This window comes from Salvia miltiorrhiza, chromosome 3, assembly GCF_028751815.1.
Source record: "Salvia miltiorrhiza cultivar Shanhuang (shh) chromosome 3, IMPLAD_Smil_shh, whole genome shotgun sequence".
Classification (NCBI taxonomy): Eukaryota; Viridiplantae; Streptophyta; class Magnoliopsida; order Lamiales; family Lamiaceae; genus Salvia; species Salvia miltiorrhiza.
The window spans coordinates 6,046,164-6,071,043 of record NC_080389.1 but is presented as its reverse complement, the minus strand read 5'-3'; the positions used below and the strand labels follow the sequence as shown (position 1 = coordinate 6,071,043).

General features: G+C 37.5%; 1 protein-coding gene and 1 long non-coding RNA gene across 2 annotated transcripts in view; one reads left to right on the top strand and one right to left on the bottom strand.

Annotated features, from left to right (window-relative positions):
* Nucleotides 1-15,000, bottom strand: part of LOC131018203 (sclareol synthase, chloroplastic-like) — a 31,360-nt gene extending 16,360 nt beyond the window's left edge. Inside the window, exons 1-8 of the mRNA XM_057946928.1 lie at nucleotides 14,782-15,000; nucleotides 14,638-14,705; nucleotides 14,222-14,224; nucleotides 8,136-8,317; nucleotides 6,114-6,211; nucleotides 5,808-6,010; nucleotides 3,819-3,928; nucleotides 3,623-3,721 (exon numbers count right to left, since the gene is read on the bottom strand). Of these exons, the coding sequence (XP_057802911.1) occupies nucleotides 3,623-3,721; nucleotides 3,819-3,928; nucleotides 5,808-6,010; nucleotides 6,114-6,211; nucleotides 8,136-8,317; nucleotides 14,222-14,224; nucleotides 14,638-14,705; nucleotides 14,782-14,857 (839 nt within the window). The 5' untranslated portion in view covers nucleotides 14,858-15,000. The remainder of the gene's footprint in view (nucleotides 1-3,622; nucleotides 3,722-3,818; nucleotides 3,929-5,807; nucleotides 6,011-6,113; nucleotides 6,212-8,135; nucleotides 8,318-14,221; nucleotides 14,225-14,637; nucleotides 14,706-14,781) is intronic.
* Nucleotides 9,209-12,113, top strand: LOC131017219 (uncharacterized). The gene is made up of 3 exons (XR_009099481.1): nucleotides 9,209-9,329; nucleotides 11,184-11,250; nucleotides 11,854-12,113. It is a non-coding gene; the product is annotated as an uncharacterized LOC131017219 (long non-coding RNA).
* Nucleotides 15,001-24,880: the final 9,880 nt, after the last annotated feature.

Below are 24,880 nucleotides of genomic sequence, written 5' to 3'. Positions count from 1 at the left end.
AGGCGGAGAATTCACGTCAAGGGAGTTTCTAGAATTTTGCGAAGCAAATGGAATTCGGCGGCCCTTGACAGTTCCGAGATCCCCTCAACAGAATGGAGTGGCGGAAAGAAAAAATAGGACAATCATGGAGATGGCGAGGAGCATGCTAAAGACGAAGAATCTGCCTAAAGAGTTTTGGGCTGAAGCTGTGGCGTGCGCGGTATACCTGTCCAACCGATCACCGACAAGGAGCGTGTGGGGAATGACTCCACAAGAAGCCTGGAGCGGGAGAAAGCCAGGAATTTCCCACCTAAAGGTATTTGGAAGTAAAGCCTACGTGCATGTACCAGATGAGAGAAGGAAGAAGCTCGATGATAAAAGTGAAGCATTCATCTTTATTGGGTACGACTCTAACTCTAAAGGCTATAAGTTATATAATCCAAATACCAAGAAAACAGTGATAAGTCGAGACGTGGAGTTCGACGAAGAAGGAGTCTGGGATTTCAGCTCCAACGGTGACTTCACCTACACCCCACAGTTAGAAGAACAAAGAGCAGAAGAGCAAGTTGGAGAAGTCCAACAAGAGCCAGTGACTCCACCAGCTTCACCAGTGCCAGTCACTGAAGACTCGCCACCATCTTTCTTAAATGAAAGAGCTACACCACGAGCAAGGAGTTTGGGCGAGATATAGAGGAAACTGAAAGGTTAGAAGATCTTACCTTATTTTGCCTATTTGCTGACTGTGAACCTGTTAGCTTTGAAGAAGCAGCAGATAGTGAAAATTGGCGAGTCGCGATGGATGGAGAGATCAAAGCCATAAAGAAGAATGATACATGTGAGCTCGTGACACTACCAAAAGGGCACAAGGCTATTGGAGTCAAGTGGGTGTATAAAGTTAAGAAGAATTCCAAGGGTGAAGTGGAAAGATATAAAGCGAGGCTCGTCGCAAAAGGATATAGCCAAAGAGCTGGAATTGATTATGATGAGGTATTTGCTCCCGTCGCTCGATTAGAAACTATCAGACTAATACTCTCTCTTGCAGCCCAAAATAGATGGAAGATTTATCAAATGGATGTCAAGTCAGCCTTCTTGAATGGATATATAGACAAAGAAGTCTATATCAAGCAGCCAATGGGCTACGAGGTGAAAGGGCAAGAAGATAAAGTCTTGAAGTTGAAGAAGGCTCTATACGGACTAAAGCAAGCACCAAGGGCATGGAACAGCAGGATCGATAAGTACTTGGAGGAGAATGGTTTCACCAAATGCCCTCACGAGCATGCTCTCTACGTGAAAGCCAATGAAGGAGATGTCTTAATTGTGTGCTTGTATGTAGATGATTTGATTTTCACAGGAAATAATCCAAAGATGATTGAAGAGTTCAAGAAGGCCATGTCAAAGGAGTTTGAGATGACAGACATTGGGCTGATGGCGTACTACCTCGGCGTGGAAGTCAAGCAACTCGAAGATGGGATCTTCATCACACAAGAAGGATATGCCAAGGAAATTCTCAAGAAGTTCAAGATGGAGGACTGCAAAGCAATCAACACGCCAGTGGAATGCGGGATAAAATTATCCAAGAACGATAGAGGAGAAAAGGTGGACCCGACATTGTTCAAGAGCTTGGTTGGAAGCTTACGGTACTTAACTTGCACATGACCGGACATTCTTTATGCGACAGGACTCGTGAGTCGCTATATGGAGAATCCAACCACTACGCATTTTAAGGCGGCAAAGAGAATACTACGATACCTCAAAGGTACGCTCAACTATGGCCTGTTCTATTCAAGTACTGATGATTATAAGCTTGTTGGGTATAGTGATAGCGATTGGGCTGGAGATAATGATGATCGGAAGAGTACAAGCGGATTCGTATTTTTCATGGGAGACACTGCTTTCACCTGGATGTCAAAGAAGCAACCTATAGTCACGCTATCAACATGTGAAGCTGAATATGTGGCTGCCACATCCAGTGTTTGCCATGTAGTTTGGCTACGAAGTTTACTGGAAGAGCTTGGATGGCCACAAAAGGAGCCAACAACTATTTGCGTGGATAATAAGTCAGCGATCGCGCTATCCAAAAATCCAGTGTTTCATAATCGAAGCAAGCATATTGACACCCGCTTCCACTACATCAGGGAATGCATCGCAAAGAAGGAGGTCCAAGTGGAGTATGTGAAATCACAAGATCAAGTTGCCGACATCTTCACAAAGCCGCTCAAATACGAAGACTTTATCAAGTTCAGAAGTTTGCTGGGAATGACAAATCAAGTTTAAGGGGGAGTGTTGGAATAATAAATTAAACTTGATTTAGGAAGAAGATATTTTGTATGAAAATAATAAATAATAGAAATAGAAAATGTAGTAAGAACAACCTAGAATCTACTAGCTAGTGCACGTGTGAAATTGAAAAGCAAAAGCAAAAGACTAATCTAGAACCTAGTAGATTAATTTAGAAAATTGCATAGCTAGATTGTTCTAGCAAATACTTAACCGACCTTTGTAGGCTATAAATATGCTTGTAGTTTGTATGCAAATTAAGGAGTGAAGAAAAGTGAGTTTGTATAATAAAAAACCCACAAGTCCACCTATACGTCCACTTACCCCATTCACATAAATAGTTTCATCACTATTTTTTTTTAACACACACATCCTCTCACACACTACACATTTATTCTCTATCCTCCAAATTTAGCCAAATTTTCCTTTATATATTTCTTAAATTCCAACATAATAGGCTCGTTTTCCTTTTTGAGTAAATTTTTTTTACTTAATTGGTGTGGATCACACCACTTTTCTACTAAAAAGTAAGTTTTCTTAATCTCCGTGTCCAAAATAAGTGAGCCTATTGGAGTGGGACGGAGGAAGTAGTACTATATACCTGAATAGGGGTAAGCAAAATATCTTAAATCGAATAACTAAATTCGTCCAAACCAAAATATTAAAATACTGTAATCTATTTCTTCGATTTTTTTGTTTGGTTCGATTTTTTTTTAAATGAATTTTTTTGGCTTGGTTCGATTTAATTTATCTAAAACCGATCGAATTATATTTATATTATAATAATATATTAATATATATACTACTCCCTCCGTCCCAGCTTTTAGTATTCAATTGAAAGTGACACATGCTTTAATAAAGTGGTTGGATGTATTTTGAGTGGAATTATAAGGGTCCCACCTTTTATGTGATTGTTAAAATAATTAAAGTGAAGTAAGAGTCCCACTTATTTTTACTAAAAATATAAATAAATACAAAAATGTGGGACATCCAAAAAAGGAAAGATGAATATTAAAAGTTGAGACGGAGGGAGTATTTATAAAGATCAATTGTTAGTTTGTTATATAAGTGTTGCATGTTATTGAAATGAAAGAGGGATAATGATAAAAATAAAAAATACAGTTTAATTAATTTCATTTTTTTAAAAAAAAAAATTGGATTATTTTGATTTTTTTCGGATTTAATTTTTAAAATTTCAACCGTTCAGTTTGGTTTAGTCGGTTTACTTCGTTCAATTTGATTTTTTTTTAAAATCAAATATAAATTTCATTTAATTCGATTTTAGCAAAAAATCGAACCGAGAACCGAATGTACACTAAACTGAATTCATTTTAATCACCCTTTATATCACATTGTCTTGTCTTACCTTTGCAATTGCTGAAGTTCTTTCTGGTTCTGGACTTGGAAAGTAGCAAAATCTTGCCTAGCAAATGCTAGAAAATCTTCGTTGCATAGATTAGAGAACCTAAAGCAAAAAGAAAAATGGATGGTTAATTTGCTAATTACCGTATAAGACAGATTAGCTCAACAAAATTGAATCATGTAACAATCTTGTTTTATACCTATCTGTATCTTTGATAGCTTGATAATAGCTCATGTCATATAGGTCGAGGTTTCGTCTAACTCCCAACCTTATGGTTATGCCGTGGTAGTTATTCAAGTAGAATTCCACCTTGAATTTATTCAAAAGAAAGAAAATCAATTATTAGTGTAAAACTTACTCTTAGGGTGTATTCTCTCTGTGGTTATATTTAAGGCTAAATACCCATAAATCCTATAACTATATGCCTTATCGCGTTTTGCATCGGTTTCAGAATTTCTGCCACAGTATATCCCAACTAAAAGGGGTGTATTGGATTGTGATTCTATAGGATTTTAAAGGACTTTAAAAAGTTCATGGATTTTAAAGGACTTTCGAATCCATAGACTCCGCGTGAAGTCGTGTGGAGTTTAGAGGAATCCACCGAAATCTCAAGTCTGAAGCTCGGATTTCGTCTACAAGGTCCTTCACCGCCCCAGCGGAGGCGTGAAATGCCACAACCTCTTCGACCACAACTGAGAGATTCAAGTCCTCCTCGAATTTATAGATAAAGTCCCTCGAAGGCACACACATCCCCCAGGAAAAAGCCCTCTATGATCTCGCCCAACAAGTCCTCTCCGAATTGGCCTACCTTCACTGCCGCAAAATCGTCCACCACGACATCACTCGAATCTCCTAATTAACTCGCGCCGCCTCGCTGGGGTTAGTGGCGGAAACCTTAGGCGGCGCACCTTTTCCTTTTCGCCAGAAACCCTAATCCAAACCGGGTCAGAGAGATGAGGCTGCTGGACCGGGTCTGGGGTTGTGGGACTGGGTCGGGTTTGGGCATCCTTGGCAAAATGACGTCTACACGTCATTTATTAAAAATAAAATAAAAATAACATGTTATTGCCATGTAGACTTTATTCTACCTTGTCATCAAAAAATGTGACACGTAGATTAAGTTAAGTCGCCGGAATTCTTCGCCGGATGCAAAAATCGATTGGAGGCTTAGTTGGGATATACTATGGCAAAAATTCTGAAACCGATGCAAAACGTGATAAGGCATGTAGTTATAGGATTTATGGGCATTTAGCCCTTATATATATTTATTATGAAAAAATGAAGGATACAAAAAAATTTCTGCTTTTAAATTCTTTATTTATACAAAAGGAAATTTCACCCTTTTTAGTTCCAAATTTTCACTCCAATGAGGGACAATATTATGATAACAAAAACGAAAGGATAATATTTATTATTGTATCTCTTATTGGAGTGAAAAACAAAGGAATGAGAAAATGTGAAATTTTCTTTTGTACAAAATGAGGAAAAAGAAATGAGAGATTTAAAGCAATATATTTTTATCCTTCATTTCTTAATGATAAATTTACAACCAAATATAATACACCCTTAGCGGTGAACAAAAGGGTAATTGCATCTAAATACACAAACTTTCACATAATTCTTGTTTTGCACATGAATTTAAAATTCTACCTCCAGATACACAGATTTTCAATTATTATGATTTTTCACACGATTGTCAATTTTCAACGAATTAACGTCATCGTAGCTAACTAAAATGATAAATTAATAACATTGTGACCAGGTCAATAAACATTTTAGGTGTCCACTCAATTGAAAGTCAACTAAAGTTTGTGTATTTAGACACAATTACTCTGTGAATAAATGGAGTTTAATTTTTTTTTTTTTTTTGTGGTCACTATCTTAGGCTTGTGTGCAAAAATAGGCCAATTCTTTTCGAGCTTGCAAATTTAGGCCAATTATTTTAAATTTCGGTGTTTTGGGGTCACATTCGGTCCCAATTCAGCATCTATAGGCCATATTTTGAGTCATATTTGGGCCCAAATGTGGCCTAAAATAGCCCGATTAGACTCAAATGTGGTTGACGGACGCTAAAATTTAAAATAATTGACCTATTTTTGCAAGTTCGAAAAAATTGGCCTATTTTTACAAATCGTCCTTAATAGTAACCTAAAAAAATTTAAACTCCGAATAAAAGCGCAGAGCTCACCAGTTTGTGCAATTTCTTGTCAGAAATGGAGTTAGTTTGCAACTGGTGCTTGAGAAAGGTGGTAGTCCAAGCAAGTATTTTCTCAAGACTGCTCTCTTCTTCAAATATTCTCTCTTGTGCTGCTCTGTAAAGCTCGATAATCATCGCCACATCAATTGTTTGCTGGCTAAAGCGCTCTTGATTAGCATATGGAGCTAGTTCCTCTGCACAATGCAAGAGAAAAAGAATTAAAAAAATTGTTCATATTATAGCATATATAGGGTCATTAATTATATATATATATGTTCATAAATGAAAGAATTATGCCTGATGAAACTTCATATCCTTTCACTCGCAAAAGCCTAAACGCCATTGCATGGATACTAACTGTGGAGTATATAACTTTGTGTTTCTGTTTCCACAACCTGCAGTTTGATCATAATTTTGAAGTTCTGTAAAACTCTATAAGGACCATTTACTTTTCAAGATTGATATTATCTTGGAGTAAAAAATAAGGCCGAAAAGAAAATGAGATAGATATAAAAATTTATTATCTGTATTAGTAATTGTATTGCTATTTTTTTAATAACTGAATCAATATATATGTTGTTTAAGATCACATGATGGTAGACTCGAACATGATATTTAAATTTAGCTTAGGCATTAACGACTCTATCACTGGACCAACACACGCATACTATTCTGCCATTTTTTTCTTGGGTCAAGTACAAAAAATTTAACGATTGTGTGATTGTTCTCAAACATCATACATTTTGGTAGATATTAATCACTCTATCACTATAAACGCACGCACACTATTCCGCTGGCCTGCGGTTCCATTGTCAAAAAATAAATTCAAAAATAGAATAGAATAAGGAAAAGAGACAACATCCAATTCCAGCATTTCTCATATAGAAATTATACCCATATAGATAAAAATGTGGAGCTAGCAATCATTTCTTAATTATACCCATATAGATAAAAATGTGGAGCTAGCAATCATTTCTTACTATTATGCCTAGCCTACATGACAAAAAGGGCACCCTTACACGCCTACACGAAGTTTTCGTATAACAATATTGTTACACGAAATTGTAAATTCTTGTAATTATCAAATTTTTTGTTTAAGAATATTAAAGTAAAAGGAGAATATGCACTCATATAGTCATATTGAGTAATGAAACTCAATTTTCTGTCTCCCATCTGAAAAACATAAATTATGACCATTTTTTTTTATAATTTCGGTCCAAATTACCTTTGACCTCGCGGATCCCACTCTACCCAGCTCAACCCGTACACGTGGTTCTCCCTCTGTCTCTCTCTCCACCCCCCTCCCCCCCTTCTTTTGGCACAAATGGTCATAATTGTGTTAAGTGTACCTAATGAATGACATAAATATTGATACAAATTTATCCATTTGTACCAAGTGTAACATCATTCAATCTTCAATCACATTTGGCACAAATAGGCATAATTGTGCCAAGTGTACCTAATGAATGACACAATTAACACGAATTTATTCATTTGTACCAATTGTACCATCATTCAATCTTCAGTCTCATTTGACACAAATGAGCATAATTGTGTAAAGTATACCTAATGAATAACACAATTGACACTAATTCATCCATTTGTACCAACTGTACCATCATAACCCGCGCACCCCAGCCCAACCCCGAAGTCCAACCCGTGCGCAACCCAAATCCGATCATTAGGGGTAATACAGTCCTAAATCATAAAAAATGATCAAAATTTGTGTTTTTAAGATGGGAGACCAAATACTGAGTTTCATTGCTCAATACGACTATCTCAAAAATTGACTCAAGTAAAAAATGGTCATTGTTACACGAAACTGGTCGTATAACATCAATTTTTTCTTGTAAAGATACTAAAGTAAAAAATAGTCTATTTCTATAATTTTTATCTATATGGATAAAATTTCCTATTAATATAAGTTATTAGCTACTATAGGGTGCCACCATAAGAGCACTCCCAGTAGAAATCCTAAAATTATGCTCTTATATTCCTCCCAAAAGCTTCTCTATTTAATTTTAGGATCTCGATTTTATAAATGCATACACCAGATCTCCTATTTTCTACATAAAAACAATAATTATGTGTGGGCCCTACTAATTATAAGTTTAAAATAAATTTAGGGTGGGTGTAAATTTAAGATTGATCAATTTAGGTAGGTATAAATTTTTTTGTGGACTCCATCCAATTTAGGGGATCTGCTAGATGCATTTTTTTTATCTCATTTTCAATTGGTTTAGCCTAAATTTAGAGTTAGTGACACATTTAGGTGATCTGCTGGGAGTGCTCTAAGGGACAACGAAAACAATTCCTTACTTGTATGTGTCGTCTAGAATAGTGTTGATTTCAGATTGGAAGTATTTGTCGACTCCCAACCTTTGAAGGGTGTCGATTATACACAGATTAGAGGGTATATTATTCACAGCTTCAACACTCGCAGTTGCCGGAGAACTATCGTCTTCCCCCTTCAACTTCTCTTTTATTTTCCCCATCAAATCCTGAATTAAAGAAGGGCATTTGGTTAAACGGAATTAGACTTTAATTATAAGCAATTTCTCCAACACAAAGGTTGTTAAGCTGGTATATTATCTGTGGGTGTAATCGAATAGAACTGAGCTAAGTCAAATACTAGCATCTTCAAGACTTCAAGCTTGACTTGTTGTAATACCCGGGCTTTTGATGACGTGTTTAATTGATTGAATTTGAGTAATTAGGGTTTAGATCCCTTGTTTGATTTACTTTGTAAAGAGATGAAGAGTTATATGAAGTTTTGTTGTTATATTTTAAAAATGTTGAGATGTTCTTTTGATGATGTGAGAATGATGTGGGATTTTATATCCGTATTTGAGTTTGAGTATTCAAATAATTCTAGATAATTATTTGAATGAGAACGGTGAACTCGGAAGTGAAATCTGAGTCCGTTAAGACGTTTTTGAAATTTTTGACTTTTTGACGATGAATAAGTAAAATACGGCTATTTCGTCTTTTTGTCGACTTTCAAAATCTTACGTGCACGTCGTCGAGAAATATTCTTAGTTTTTCGATACGAGTCCAATAATGAAAGTTTTTATTTTTGGACGACGAGTGAATAGTAAACCGGGATTTCTCGATAAACGAACCGAGCTCGTTTATCAGAATTTCGAGAACGAGCTTGCGTTTTCTATATTTATATGGAATTACGAGTGTAATGAAAGTGAGTAGAGGTTGAGAGGGCGAGTAACGAAGAGTATGGGTTGTTAGTCGTTAAAACGAGACGAGACGAGACGAGACGAGATATTTAACGACTAAATATCTAACCCTACCCCACCAAAACCACCCCCAACCGCCCAAGTTCAGTCAAACACTCTTAACTCACGTTGATTTTCAGCCCACACACAACTCACACACACCAACACCTAAAACACACACCACTCACGCCATTTTCATTTTTAGCTTGAGCTCAAGCTTTTGACCTCCGATTTGAGCACCGAGACGAGCGCCGATCATCTTTTCGATCACGTATCTAAGTAGGTAAGATCTCTACCTACGTTTTGATGGTTTTCTTTTCGATTTTCGTCGACGTCGAAAAACGTCGATTCTCGACTTTATTTCGAAACGACGTCGGATCGTCGTGAAATTTTAGTATGTTGTTCTTGGGTAGATGTTGAGCATGTTTAATGAAGGGAGTAAGAACGGAACGAACCGTAGCTATGAAACCCATGAGGGCAGCCCCGTTTTTTCACATATTAGCTTGTCTTTCGATTTTTGTTTGATCGTTTTGACTTGATATTTGTGCTTAGGGGTATGCTAGAATCGATATATATTAAATTCGTATTTTTCCAAGCACGAAAATTGTATAAATTTTTAGAGTATGATTATTTAAATTCGTGAAGTTTGAGACGTTGCATAATGAATATTATTGCGTATATGTGTTCTACGATATCACATGAGCATGCTAATTGATTTACAATTTATGGATGATAATTGTTGAACGAAATTAAAACTGGAATTCTGTCAAAATTTTACAGCAGTTTCAAGCTTATGTTTCGATGAGTTTTCATTGCTTGATGGCTCTGAAATTTTAGTATGTTTATCTATGATATGTGTATTTCGTTGCTGCAAAATTTCATGTCTTTTGGATGATGTTTGCTATTTTAAAGATATTTTGAAAAATCCTTGACAGAATCTGTCAACTATTGGTAGACTTCACAAAAACGTTTATATCTATTAATCCATGAAGGATTTTGCATCACCGTTTTTTTTAAACGAAACTAGACTTCAATACTTTTCTAAAAACATAAGATTTCGATTTTTATGACCTCTGAAACAGAGCAGTTTATTATTTCAAAAATGCCCTGTTCTGCTGTCATATTTGTCCAACAGTAAAAGTGTATGAGTTTCATTGTTTATTTGGCAGATCATATGAACGTTTTCTCTTGTGAAAATTTAACCAAATCTTCAAGGATACCTTTAGTTTTGGATGATTAAATTTGATGGAATTTTATTAAGGTTTGCCTTGGTTTCTAATGGCCTAAACAAAATTGGCAGAAACTGTCAATCTTTGACAGCCTGCACTAAAAGAGCAATATCTCCAAAAACCTTTAACCTTTTTGGTTAACTACCATTTTTAGAGTGAACTACACTTCATGAAGTTTTTGAGATCAATTGGTATGAGAGTTTATGATGATTGAGTTGGTTGTTATGAATTTTTAAAGATGACACAAAAACAGCAAAACTTTCTAGAAAACAACTTGATTATATTTGTTTTGATGGATGATACGATATGACTAAATGGTGTGAGTTGTGAGAGTTATGATTAACGCACATAAATGTTGGTATCTGACACTCGAACAATTGGTGTCGAGTATAAATGATAGTTTACTGATAAAGAGTTTTGATGATTTTGAATTGTTTGGTTTGCGTTGAAAAGATGTCAAGATGTTAAGTTTTGAGTCGAGAGACGAGTTCACGTAGTGAGATTCACGCGTTGAAATCTCGTGGCTGACATTATATATGAATAGGTCATGCCGAAATTTTTAGTGAAATTAGAATTTGAGCATAGTCAATTCTTGTTGACCCGTGACTCAAATACATGCCTAATGGAAAGTTTAACTTTCTAATCGGTTAATTAGACGAGATGAGAGCGAATAGATCTGCTAAGAAAGTGGACTTTTCGATGTGTTAAATATTTCTTTTAATTGAAGCGCTGCTAATTATAACATAAGGATGTTATAATTAATGAGTAATGACGAGAGATAATAATTGTTATATTGATTAACAATCAAGAGAGATGAACATTAGAGATACTAATGTTTCATAAAAGAGATTAGATTATTAATCGAGGTTTCTTTTATAACTTCTCACCAATTCTTCATAACGATGAAGGTCCTTTTGGGAAGTAACGACTTGAGGGAGAGAGTGACGTTACTCATTGATACAGAGACACAACGAGGTGGGCATTACTTTTACTATACGTATATAGAGATCCCCTGCGTGTCGTAGGCCTCTTATACGAATGAATGCATGAGATGATTTAACTGTTAATTTCAGTTTTATATATCTATCAAATGAGTTTAATGTTACATTTGAGCAAGTTATTTCGTTACAAAATATTTGAGTTAAAGTTATTTCAAGTATTGTCTTGCCATAAAATGTTTAAATTTTAGTATGATATCTATCTGCTTTGGCTTTGCCAATGATGCAATCGAATTCGGGTCCTGAGCAGTTGATAGCTATCCTGCCAGGGCTAGTGTACACCAGTGACCGTGAGTCATCTAGCGGGTTGGCCGGTCAAGTGACCGTGAGAGGTGGCCACCTCTCCGGCACACAGTTTCAGATATGATAGATTACAAAAGAACTTAGTCTGATCAGACGAACTTTAAGAATCACAAATGAACTTAGTAAGCTTGGGCCTTTTTAGCGAAAAACTCCCTTGCTGTACTGATTATGATGGCATGACAATTTATAGTATTGAAGCATGTATTTTTATACCTAGGCATACGTGCCCACTGAGTGCTTTTGTACTCAGCCCTGCATATGTTTTCTAAATGTGCAGGTTGAGCTGATGTGATGATGGTGCTGCAATGAGCGGAGTCTCCAGGGTTGTTAATAAATAGTTAACCTGTCTAGAATATGTCTTCATACATATGTCTAGCTACTTTCCGCTGCAAGATGTTGTTGATGTTATAGTATGTTATGTCATACTTTGAGTCTTAAGAGAATGGTTTCATACGATGTATAACTTGATTAATGATATTAATTAAGTTTTATGCTGTCTTTCGTAGACTGTTTTCAATTGTGTATTAATGAATAAAAATGACGAGTTTTATTAAGATGAGTAAGTTTTACGGCTATAAATGACGCCCCTTTTCTTCCCCTTCTTCTTTAACCCCATCCCTAGTCGTGGATCACTCGGCCTAACTATCCCTAGTTAGGGCGGGCTGTGACACTTGTTTATCTTTTGAATCAAGCTTGAGTTTTATTTAATTGAGTATTTCGAGGTTCAAGGTTTTCTAAATTTAGAATTACATCCAAATAATTTACTCTGTATTTAGTCTTAGAAGGAGACAATACAAGTTTTAATAAAAATTATTAAGTGTATCGTGGATGGAGAAAGGGTTTCACTTAAAATGTAGTATTAATAATTATAATTAATTATATTGTAAGTGGAGAAAGAAGTTCACCATGTATTAGAAATGATATTGTAAGTGGAGAAAGAAGTCCACCATGTATTAGAAATGATAAATAAGTTGTGGGATATTGTTCAAAAAAAAAAAAGACTAATTTTTGTGAATGTTCCAAAATGATGTAATTTGGAAGACATGTATTTTAATAAATGGTTGTGATATGTGTATAAAGTAGAAAAATGAACTCACCAAAGTTGTTTTGTTAGGTAGTTAATAATCGGTTTGTGAGATATATTTTTTTTTTTTTAATTACACAACTAAATAAAGAAATTTAAATTAAATCCGCATGACGGTGGACTCGAACTCAGGACCTCAGGCCTTGGATATTGACCACCTATCGCTCGGCCAACACACGCACACTGAGATATGTTTTTCTAAAATTAAAACACCATATTTATTATGGAAGGACCAAAATGGTAAAAAGGCCACATTTTTCGTAGATGGAATAAGTATTATTTTTTCTCAACAATAATTACATTTACTAAAACTCGTTATTTTCTTAAGTATAACAAATAAAGTTAATAATTTTACATTATCAAACTAAATCATTTAAAGAAGTATGTTAAAAAACTTGAGAATTAAGTGTCGACGAGCTCATGACTGACTCATTTAGATATCAAGCTTCAATAAATAAGCTTTGAACAAGTTTTTATCTAACCGTTTAAGTATTCGTGTTTAGATCAAAATAACTCATACTATCAATATTCCATACCAATTAAATATCCAAACTATCAAATTTTGCTTCGATTTAACATTCCTTAGTTTTTACATGGATAAAAAAAAAAAAATGGATGGAACCGTTAGAACATCTATTCATAGTTTTTCTGATAATCAAAATGAAAAACAATGCCATTTTAATTATTAAAAATTAAAAGATATTTTTTTAAAAAAGTTGCAACTCCCTTGATCTTCTTCCAATAAAAAAAATTGAAATATAGATAGTGCGCATTATTTTGATGCAAACACGTACAAAGAGTTTATTTAATTCGATGTATTTGTCAAACATTTTTTTTATTCTTAATAGTCAAATACATTTTTATGACAATTACCGTGCCAAAATCCATCAAATTGCATCATAAAAGAAAATTAGAGCATTGGCACGTAAATACTCGAACTTTTCTTATTTTTTGATTTTTACACTCCAATTTTAAAATCTGTCTATAAGTGGTTGTATTTTTTCTGATTTTGCACCCGGCGAATTTTTACTCCCAAATCGTTGATGATATAGTAGCAAAATTGACATTCCAAAAATCACAATTACATGTTGCAGATCCCACATTGACAACAAGTTTATTGGCTTCATTATGCACTTCAAACTTCCCTCTCAATCAAACTGTTATGTCAGTAACGATTTGAGGGCAAAAAATTGTATGGTGCAAAATCAGAAAAAATACAAAGTTCAAGTATAGGGTGCAAAATCAAAAAATAGAAAAAGTTCGAGTATTTACATGCCAATGCCTCAAAAAATTAATTTGTTTTAAAAACTCAAAATCTTAAAAATACAATCGACCCAGAGACAGATCCACCTTACCCACTATGGTGGCACGTGCCCCCACAACTTATTTTTTTATTATTAATTATATATGTATATTTATACAAATTTTGTCATATCTCATATTGCCAATGCCAAACCCAAATCAACACGTACGGCAACATATATAAAGTATCTCAATTTCTAGCACTATCAGATATGATTAATTAAATATTCGATATTACAATATAAATTAATAAGCTTACAATCTTGCAAAAATTCTGTTCTTATATGATTTTGCTTTAAGTTTATACGAAAAGATTTATAAAAAAGCATTGGAATCATCATTTGTTATTAAAAAAAAATAATGATAGTGCCAAATCAAGTAGGGACGATTTTGATGCAAAAGACTTTCTTATAAATTTGGACTAAGAATTCAGATTTTGAATTATAATCCAAATATTCGAGATAAAATTCGAAGGGATTTTAAACATATTATATATATATATATATATATATATATATATATATATATATATAATTTTTTGTGCCCCCGTAACAAATAAATTCTGGATCCGTCCCTGGATCGACCTCTTTATATGAAAAATAAAATTCTGCTTTGGTCCTTGTCTACATCTAGCCTTGATAAAACTGAAAACAAGATTTTGAGTTTGCAACTTACTGTTGTAGTAAGGCTGCATTTAACGGTGAGAGATGGCTTATTGGTGGTGGCCATCGGAAATCCTTGCACTGCAAAGCAAACAAGTATATATAAGTATAAATGTATAATCATCAATAAATTAACATGTAAAAATTGCTAATTAACCTCGAAGATTTTCTCTCCTGCTCCCAACTCTGTGGCCGGAGAAAGGGGTAACACCGGTATTGAAGGCGAGTGACATTTTTAGTTCTACGGCGGCGGCGGCGGCGGCGATGGTTGCCGGCTCTATATATTTTATTTTATCTGGGTTGTTTTGTCCAACATATATCTATCTATATTTATAATATGGCAGCATGTATGTATAATTTGGTCTATGTTTCTTCAGCATTGAATAATGTCGGCGGCGGCAGCGGCAGCGGCGGCGGCTGCGATGGTTGCTTGTCGGCTCTATATATTTTCCTTTCTCTAGGTTGGTTAGTTCAACATGTTGGGTTCCGTTTTAGACGTTCCCAAGCAGCGCCCAGATGGTATCAAGTTCGGCCGCCGCATCAGCATTAATTAAATATTTAAAAAAAAAATCATTTCAATTCTTGACAAAATTTGGATGAAGAAAATGGGCTTTCTTTTCTTTTACTAGAAGGGGGAATTGGGTTGTTTTGGTGGATTGCAATTATTTGTTGTAAAGAATTTATCACAAACATGAGTTGGGCCTACACATGTACAAAAATGTGTAATATCCTAAATTTATTGGGACTCATTTGGGACATGCAATGTGATTATAGCGTATAATATATTTGTGATGGATGATTCTATTCGTAATTCTCATTTTATTTTGGGTTAAATGCATATAATATCATGAATTTTAGTTGAAATCTAAATTTAGCATGAACTTTAATTTGCCCAATTTATGTAGCTAACTTTGCTCTGTGTTCAATTTTAGCACCGATTTTTTACGTGATTTGTCGGCACACGCTTCGATCCTACGTGTCATTGACGTGGCTTGTCGGCGCAAGCTTTCGGCCGCCAAGTAAAACGCTACGTTTTGCTCACCAAGCTTTCTCTCTCGTCACTCTCTCTCTCTCTCGATCACTCCTCTTCCAACACCCCTTCCTTCTCCCGCCACCCCTCCTCCGCCTCCGCCGCCGCTGCCACGGCTATCAAATCCCTCGCCCAGCTTAAATCTCCCTCATTTCTCCTCCAGCATCACACACGCACTATACACACCTCACACACAAACCTCAGACATCACAGGTGCGGCGCCACTACCTCATTTCGCCTTCGGCAGCCACCTCCACATTTCCATCCGACCTTCCTCTCTTCCATCTCTAGGTTCGATATTCCTCTCTTTCTCTGATTTCGCAAAACACACACTCACAAACATGGTTACGCTGCCGTCTTCTTTCCTGGCGACAGCAGTCGCGAGCCCCGCCGCCTCCTCTTCAGTAAAGGGCGCCGCCACTAACCAGTCCCCAAATCTTTATCTTCTCTCTATAAAACCCTAGGTATCCCCAATTCATACCATACCTCCTCTTGATTTTCAGCGACCACAACAGTACCCATGGCCTCTACCGACCTCCACACTCCAATTCCCACATCGGCACGACAGCTCTTTGCCGCCTTCGTGCCCTCACCATCTCTGTCTTTCCCGATTGGATTTTGGAGACGGCATGGGGTTTGGGGAGAATTGGCTGGGACGGAAGAATCTAAGAGATGAGGGTGAACGGCTTGTTAGTATTGAAAGCGGAGATGGCTGGGACGGGAGAATCTGAGATGGATTTTGGAGACGCCCGACTCGCCACCCACCTTCGCGCCGCCTCTTCTTCTTCTTCTCCGACAATGCTCGTCTTTCTCTCTCTCTCTATTCAGTGCTAAAATTGAACACGGAGTAAAGTTACACATTTAAAGTTGAACATGAAGTAAAGTTACACATTTAAATTGGACGTTTTTAAGTTACAAATTATGACATGTCATTTGGAAAACACGTCATTGCCACGTGGTGCTGAAATTTTCGCCAGAAAACAAATCGGTGCTAAAATTGAACACGGAACAAAGTTAGCCATATAAATTGGGCAAATTGAAGTTCGTACTAAATTTGGATTTCGACTAAAGTTCATGATATTACATGCATTTAACCCTTTTTTTATAATTTTCTATTTAAAATAATAATTAAAATTTACTATTTTACCTTATAGTTCATAGTCCCAAAATTAAATTAATATTTGTAATGCATCGTATTATTTACATCCTATATTTTTACATATATTTTATTGCATTCTCCTAAACATGATATTAATATGACAGTAAAAAAAAATCAATCAAACATATATTGTGTACAAAATGAGCTCTTATAGCCTATGCTGAAGTCAGTCCGTCTTTTCCCAAAGTTAGTTGGGGGTTGTGGCTCTGGGAGCGCTTCATTCCGGATCGCAGATCTATAATATGTTGGAGAATCATCCACTCCAAAATGCCAACGTTGGATAGTCTTAGCAGAAGGGGGATTAAGGGACCCAATCGTTACATCTCTTTTGGGAGTGCCCTGGTATTCGGTCCACTTGGATGGAAATTCTGAATTAGTTTGATAAACATGATTTGGAGAGGAGCTCGGACATTCACTCTTTCTTAGTCTCCTCGTGGAATGCGGATTTTAGCCCATTGGTGTCGGCTTTTTGGATAGCAGCAATTATTATTATGGTTTGGGACTGCCGCAACCAAACCACCTTCAATGAAAAGGAGTTCCATCCTAAGATGATTTTGAGTTTCCTTAAAGTCTCTTTCAAAGAGATGGATTCTCAGTTTTCTAGACTTGGTCACTCCAATAACTCTTGGAGTGACTATCTTATTCTTCATCGCATTGGTGTGGCGACTCGGGCTAGGCCACCTCCGATGATGATCGAGGTTCATTGGTGGCCACCGGTGGGTAGCTAGATTAAAGTGAACACGAGTGCTCCAGGCCTTATCGCTGCTGGCGGGGTGTTTAGGGATAATTGGGGTTGGGTTCGTGGTTGCTTCCACTTTAAAGGGGGCAAGGACTTTGCTTTTGAGGCTGAGCTCCTCGCGGTTATTCATGCTATTGACATTGCTCATCATCGGGGTTGGAGGCAGCTCTGGCTCGAAGCGGATTCGACCTATATAGTCCGCCTTCTTTAGACACGGTCGACTGATGTGTCTTGGCGCTTCCTGGCAGCTTGGAAGAACGCTTTAAGGCTCCTTGACCAATTCTGTGTTCAAGTTTCACACATTTATCGAGAATGAAACAAGCCGGCTGATTTGATGGCCAACTTGGATCGTAATGAAGGTTGGTGGCCTTACGCCTTGGATGAAATTAAACATGCGGTTGCACTTGATATGTCAACGCATAGCACCATTCGTGTTAAGTTATGATGTCAGAGGTTGCAGCTCGAACGGAGTCTTGCTTGTGCCAGAACTGCGCCAAGCTTGCCAAAACTGAAGTCGGTTTCTTCTTCACAGTCTTATTCTGTCTCCGAGTCGTGGTTTGTTTGGGCAAACAGAACCTCTTCCGCAGCTACAGAACTGGGTTTCTTCTCGACGAACTGTTCTTGTCGAACGGGAAGGTTAGCCTGCGAATCCAGCAGATCCAGTAGCTTCCTCGCCTTTGCCTCCTTCCTTAGCTTCTTCGCGGTCTTCTCAATTTCACTATCGAAGAGGAGGTTTGGCTTGGACGATCTGCTCATAAACAAAGAAAAATAAAAAAAAGAAAAATAGACAAAGGGAAAAGAATTAATTAACACCGCTCCCCGGCAACGGCGCCAATTTGGTGGACGTCGCCAACCACCAAATAATTCCTGCGGAATTACCAAAATAAATTAGTATAATGGTAAGCAGGGTCGATCCCACAGAGAGCAGTTAAAACCCATTCAAATCCCTAAATCTATAAAAACGGTGATGCCACCACGCCTTAACTTTGGCGAAAATATTAATTAACTAAGAAAAGCAAATTAAATCAAATAAAAATAATTCTTGAATTAAATCAATTAAAGAGGTAATTCGGCTCAAATAAATCCACTCTAATTCAACTCTGATCCTCGACGCAATAATTAATTAATCCCTATCAACCAACCAGTTATAGGATACCGTGAAACGCAACGGACGTACCCCAATTCCTATTTACGGTGTCGATAAACAGCTGGAGACGCCAGACCTGCTTATTTCCCTTATTAAAATATAACCTATCTGGAGACGCCAGACCTAGATTTAATATTCTAATAGCATTAAGATGAAGGAACCCAGTTTATATCAATTATCCTAGATACGCTAGTAATAATTAATATACCAATTAATTCCTACTACGAACATGGTAGTTGTATCACTAATCAGTCCTGTTCCAACAATTACGGATTGGCAGGAACTAATTGACTATAATCCAATTAAACTTAAGTTGATCAGGCTTAAATAAAATCAGAATTATCTTGGAACCTAGGAATTAATCAGAATCAATAGGAATCAATTTTAAACCAATTAGGTCTCACAGATTATCAAATTAGAGTTTCATTATTCTCGCCGAATTAAAAAGTTAGCTACTCATACTTAAATTAAAAACAATCAAATAAATAAAAATAAATATAAGAAAAATAACCGAGCAAAAGCAAACAAAATAAATTGCAAGAATTAAAAGTAACCACTTGAACAAGAAGAAAACTCGTCTGGCCCCTTGCTCCAACTCCAATCGCAATTGTCAATTAAAAAGCAAGAATTCAATGTAAAGTAAAACAAGGGAATTCCAATTACTAAAAGAACGTGTGAATCAAATTGCATGCAAATTAAAAGTGCTAAACTAAACATATGCGGCTGTATCAAAAGTTGTGTGTTTTAAAACCAAGTCAAACTAGTCTTATATCTAGTCTCCAATTGCGGCTCCACTAAAACTAGAGTCCTAACTTAAATCAAATACAAGGGAATTAAACCCTTAAGTGGCCGAACACCCTAATTAGCATGGGTTTCGGCCCTTTCCAAAAAACTAAAGCCCAAAATTAATTAAAAGAGTATTTGGCTTAATTAAATTACAAAATAATTAGCTCCAAAGCCAAATCTCTAAATTCCTCCAAAAATCACCAACTTCTTCATCAAATTCTCGACTTTCAATATTTCCTCCATCCACGAGATCCATCTCCAATCCATCTAATTCCTGCGCCAAAATATCACAAATTATATAAAATCATATAAAAATCATGCCAAACACACACTAAACTAAGTAACTAAAATACACACATCAAATCCCCTCACACTTAGATCATACTTGTCCTCAAGTATGACGTGAAAGAATAATTTAATGTTGAAAATTAGCCATTAGAGACAACTTCCTCCCTCGACACGACACTAAAACTCCAAAATAAAGAACGAACAACGGACACAAAACCAAATGGAAAAGGAACAGAAAAGACGAGGACACTACTACGACAAACTCAACAGACAACTGCAGCCAAAGAATCATCAAACACTAGCAACAAAACCTACTGCCAAGTCAAACTATGCAACTCACAATCAACTCTCAACTCTCGAATTCAAGAAAAGGAGAATGTCAAACAAGTGTTTTCATTGTCAATTTAGTCCAAATCAAGCAACAACGAGTTCCTCTCACGGTTCACTCTTCTCTCAAGAATTCATTTTGGAAATTCACACTCAAGAAGGAAAATCCACTTAGTCGTGATATGTCATGGTCACACAGTAACTCAAAAAGGTCTTTTCTCATTGGTTGTAATGGGGCTAAGGACCATTCATGATGTAGGCAAGATCCTAGGGGTCCTAAGCTTAAACATTGAAGATCAAAGTGTGCATATCTAACCCAAATCATCATCCACAATTCAAGTCTATAGAGAAAGAAAGCAACCAAACTTCGGGGGAAAAAAAACTCCAATAATAACAATGATACTACATGCTCAACTCAAACTGGTGCAACATTTTTTTTTCTTTTCTTTCTTTTTTTTTTCTTCTTTTTTTTTGTTTTTTCTTTTTTTTCTTCTTGTTTTTTCTGCAGCACCTTTCTTTTTTATATCCTCAATCAACATGCAATCATCATCTACAAAATATCCCCACAAATCGTCTCCCAAAACTGCTCTCATCCCAAAAACTTAACTAATCAATGCACTGTTTGGCCAAACGGATCACAGATCCTTATCATTTTACACAAGACAGCAGTTTGGGCAAACGACACATAAGAACACAGCTTAACTTTCTCTAGTACTTAATGGAATGAAGTTCAGAATTAGACATGCATCACTGGGCCAAAGAGATAGTCCAAAAAAAGGCCTTGGCTTAATTATTTAGTGACTAATAAGAACAAAAAGGTTCAAGGCTTCAAACACGGATCACTAGGGGTTAATGTTCGGTAGGAATTCAAAAGCAGGCCAAAAGGCTACCCTAGTGCCTTCTATCATGCATCACCAATGACTCACAACATATCACAACTTCATGAATAACAAACCACTCAAAAAGAAAAATAGTAGAGAGTGCTCCACTCTAATAAGCTCAATTCTCACATATATGTAGCTTTTTACTCATTGTTGCTCTTATTTGTCATCCCAAATGTCATCCAACAAAAACACAAAATTTTCAATCTCAAAATCCCAATTCTCAAGTATCAAATCTCAAGTTCATCACATAACTCAACCGGGCAGCATGCTTATCACTAATATTTCAACAACACAAAGCTCAAGACTCACAAAACGACATAAAACAGACTCAACAGAAAACAAACTCAAAGACGCCCCCCTCACACTTAGATTTTGCTTGCCCTCAAGTAAACAAAATAAAGTATAAGCAAAGGAGCAACAAGACACACAACGAAACACAAAACATAAAAAACAACGCAAGAACAAGCAAAATAAAACAAGACAAGGAAGGAAATCACTGTGTGCGCTGCCGCCGCAGCTCCTGTCTGATGGTGGCGCTCAAGTTTGCAATGCTCTCCTACAGGGCCGCCACGTTCACGTAATCCACTGCTGCGTCACCTGATTTTTTTTTTTTTAAGAAACTTTAACAAAAATTAAATCTAAAGAAAGGGAATTAAAATTGAAAGAAAAATTGAACGAAACGGAAATAAAGAAAAAGAAAAACAAAACGGGAGAAACAAAGGGAAAGAAAATCGGGTTGCCTCCCGATAAGCGCCATTATTTAAAGTCTTTGGCTAGACTATTGATGCAATCAGAATCTCGTCTGAGGTGACAATGGAATTTCTTCCACTGTTGTCATATGAGATGCATCGCAATACGGCTCCAACTTATGATAGTTAACTACAAACGTCTTTGCCGTAGCCAAACTCTTAATCTCCACTGGTCCGCCTGGCCAAACAGACTGTATCTCAAAAGGACCTATCCATTGCCTTCCAAGCATGAATCGGACCTTTTCACCGACTTCAAATGTTCTCCAGAATCGATGCTTGTGATAAGCTATCGCTGTTAGATCTGCATACCCCATGTTGGTATTATAGGCTTCCAAACGGAGCTCCTCCTCACACTTATCTTTTAAGTCGGGTGGTTCCACATTAAAATGCAGAGTTCTATAACGTGGCTTCCGTCTGGGCAAACGAACCGTATGTCCAGAACCTGTGAATTTCGGGTCATCATGAAGAATTTTGTCTTGTTTGGGCAAACAGAACGTATTTTCAGAATCTGCCAATTTCGGGTGGGCATGAGGAGACTTGGTAGATTCTTTGACTTCTTCATTGTTCATCCCACGAGCATCAAGACCAGTTGCTCTTTTGATCAAGGTCGGTTCCAACTTGTCCTGCACAGATTTAGTCTCAAGATGTTCTTGGACAGAAGGGTCAGTAATGTTAGTGGCACAAACAGTTTTAACAACAAGGGGACTTTTCATGGTATCATCAATGTTGAAAGTAAACTTTTCTCCATGATAATCCAAACAAATTGTACCACTATAAACATCAATGACTGCCCTAGTGGTCCTTAAGAAAGGACGACCTAACAGAACACTGGCTGACTCTTTCGACTGCATACCACTCATTTTCACCACATAAAAGTCAGCAGGATAAACAAAATCATGCACCTTTACAAGAACATTCTCTAGAAGACCCTCAGGATGAACACGTGACCCATCAGCCAACTGAATCACCACCTTAGTAGCCACCAACTTCACACCAATTAGGTTATTATAAACAGCTAAGGGCATGACATTAATAGAAGCTCCTAGATCACACATAGCATGCTCAATCTTAGTATCACCGATGAAACATGGCAGAGAAAACATACCTGGATCCTTGCATTTGGGCGGCAACTCTTTTCGTATCACTGCTGACACGTTCTCGCCCATCACAATCTTTCCAGATTTCTTAGACTTTCCATCGATGAAGTCCTTCAAAAACTTGCTCAGATGAGGGAGTTTGAGTGCTTGGAGGAAAGAAAGATTAATCTCCAACTTTCCAAATATCTTCATGAAGTCATTGATCTCTTCCTCAGGCTTCTTCCTTGCTAACCTTCTTGGGAAAGGTACTGGTGGCACAAACTTAGGATCGCGGAGGCTCAGTATTGGTTCCTCCTTGGTCGAATCATCTTCAACCCTTTCTCGTTCCGCCTCCCTTCCTTTCTGCACAGCTTCGGACTCACCGTCCTATTTGGGCAAACGAGACGTATTTCCAGATTGACCTCCAGTGAGCACTAGTTCTTCAGAATCGTTCTGTTTGGGCAAACAGTTGCTCTTCCCAGATTCGCCTTCTCGAGCTTTTTCCACTTTCTTGATTGGTGGTTCATCCAATTCTTTGCCACTTCTCAAGGTGATCAAGTTCACACTTTCCTGAGGATTCACTTGGACTTGCGATGGCAATTTGCCTTGATGGCCCTTGAGTTGATTCACGGAAGTTGCGAGTTGAGACACTTGATGAGCCAACCCCTCAATCTGCACCTTCTGCTCGGCTTGAGATTGTTGAAGCTGTTGCACATTATTTTGCAGAAATTGTTGGTTGCCTATCAAATCTGCCATCATCTCCTCAAGTGACTTACCTTGCTTCTCGGGAGGATGTTGCTGAGCTTGTGGAGCTTGATACCCCGTCCTTTGATGTGGGGGACGGTAGTTTTGCTGCTGTGGCTGCTGCATCGCTGGTGGCTGCTTTGGCTCGGGATCTCTCCATCGGAAATTGGGATGATTTCTCCATGGCGCATTGTGATTGTTCGCGTACTGGTCCCGTTTGGGCAAATGGGGCAGTGGCGCGTCACAGCTGTAAAAATTCTGGGAAGAGTTTGTATGGGCTTGATACTCTTCCTCATCCCCTGTGCATTGCAAACTCGTGTGGCCTGAATTACCGCATGCTCCACATGGCTTTTCTGTCGGTTGTCCAGCGGTTGCAACCTTCTCCACCACAGTACTCAACATTCTCTCCAATTTCCCCATCCTTGCTTCGAACTTCTCCTCAAAATCTGATGAACTAGCTTGAGCAGCTTTCTTGAGCAGTTGGATGCGCGGCTCCTCATATTCCCTCGTTGCTTCCACCAAGTGTTGAATTAATCTTTTGGCTTCACTCACCGTGTTTTGGGAAAATCCCCCTCCACTTGCTGAGTTCACCAAATTCTTAGTGTCAACGGTCATCCCTTGGTAGAAATACTGCAACAAGTCACCCTCAGAAAACTTGTGGTTTGGGCAACTATCCACCAATCTCCTAAATCTGGTCCAGTAGGCGCTTAACGATTCATCATACTCCTGCTTTGCACCACTGATCTCCTTCTTTAGCGCGTTCGTCTTGGTGGGAGGGAAAAAGTGCTCCAGGAATAGCCTTTTCATCTCCGCCCATGTAGTGATAGAATACGGTGGGAGACTCGCGAACCAAGAGTTCGCCTCTGCTGTCATGGTGAAGGGAAAAACAACTAATCTGAAGTGTTCCTCCGTTACATCAGTGGGGCGCTTCTGTACCTTGCAGATCTTGATGAATTCGCTCAGGAAATTATATGGATCTTCTCCTTTCTTCCCATAGTACTTAGGAAGAACATTAAGCAACCCAAGCTTAATTTCTATAGCAGTAGCAGCCGCCGGCATCCGGATCGGGGTTGGGGGGTCATCAGCTTCGTGGCTGGAGAGATCGCACAGTCTCGGATCGTCAGCCATGTCACTCTCAGTACTTGCAACCGAAATTGAGTCGGTTTCTTCTTCACAGTCTGATTCTGTCTCCGAGTCGTGGTTTGTTTGGGCAAACAGAACCTCTTCCGCAGCTACAGAACTGGGTTTCTTCTCGATGAACTGTTCTTGTCGAACGGGAAGGTTAGCCTGCGAATCCAGCAGATCCAGTAGCTTCCTCGCCTTTGCC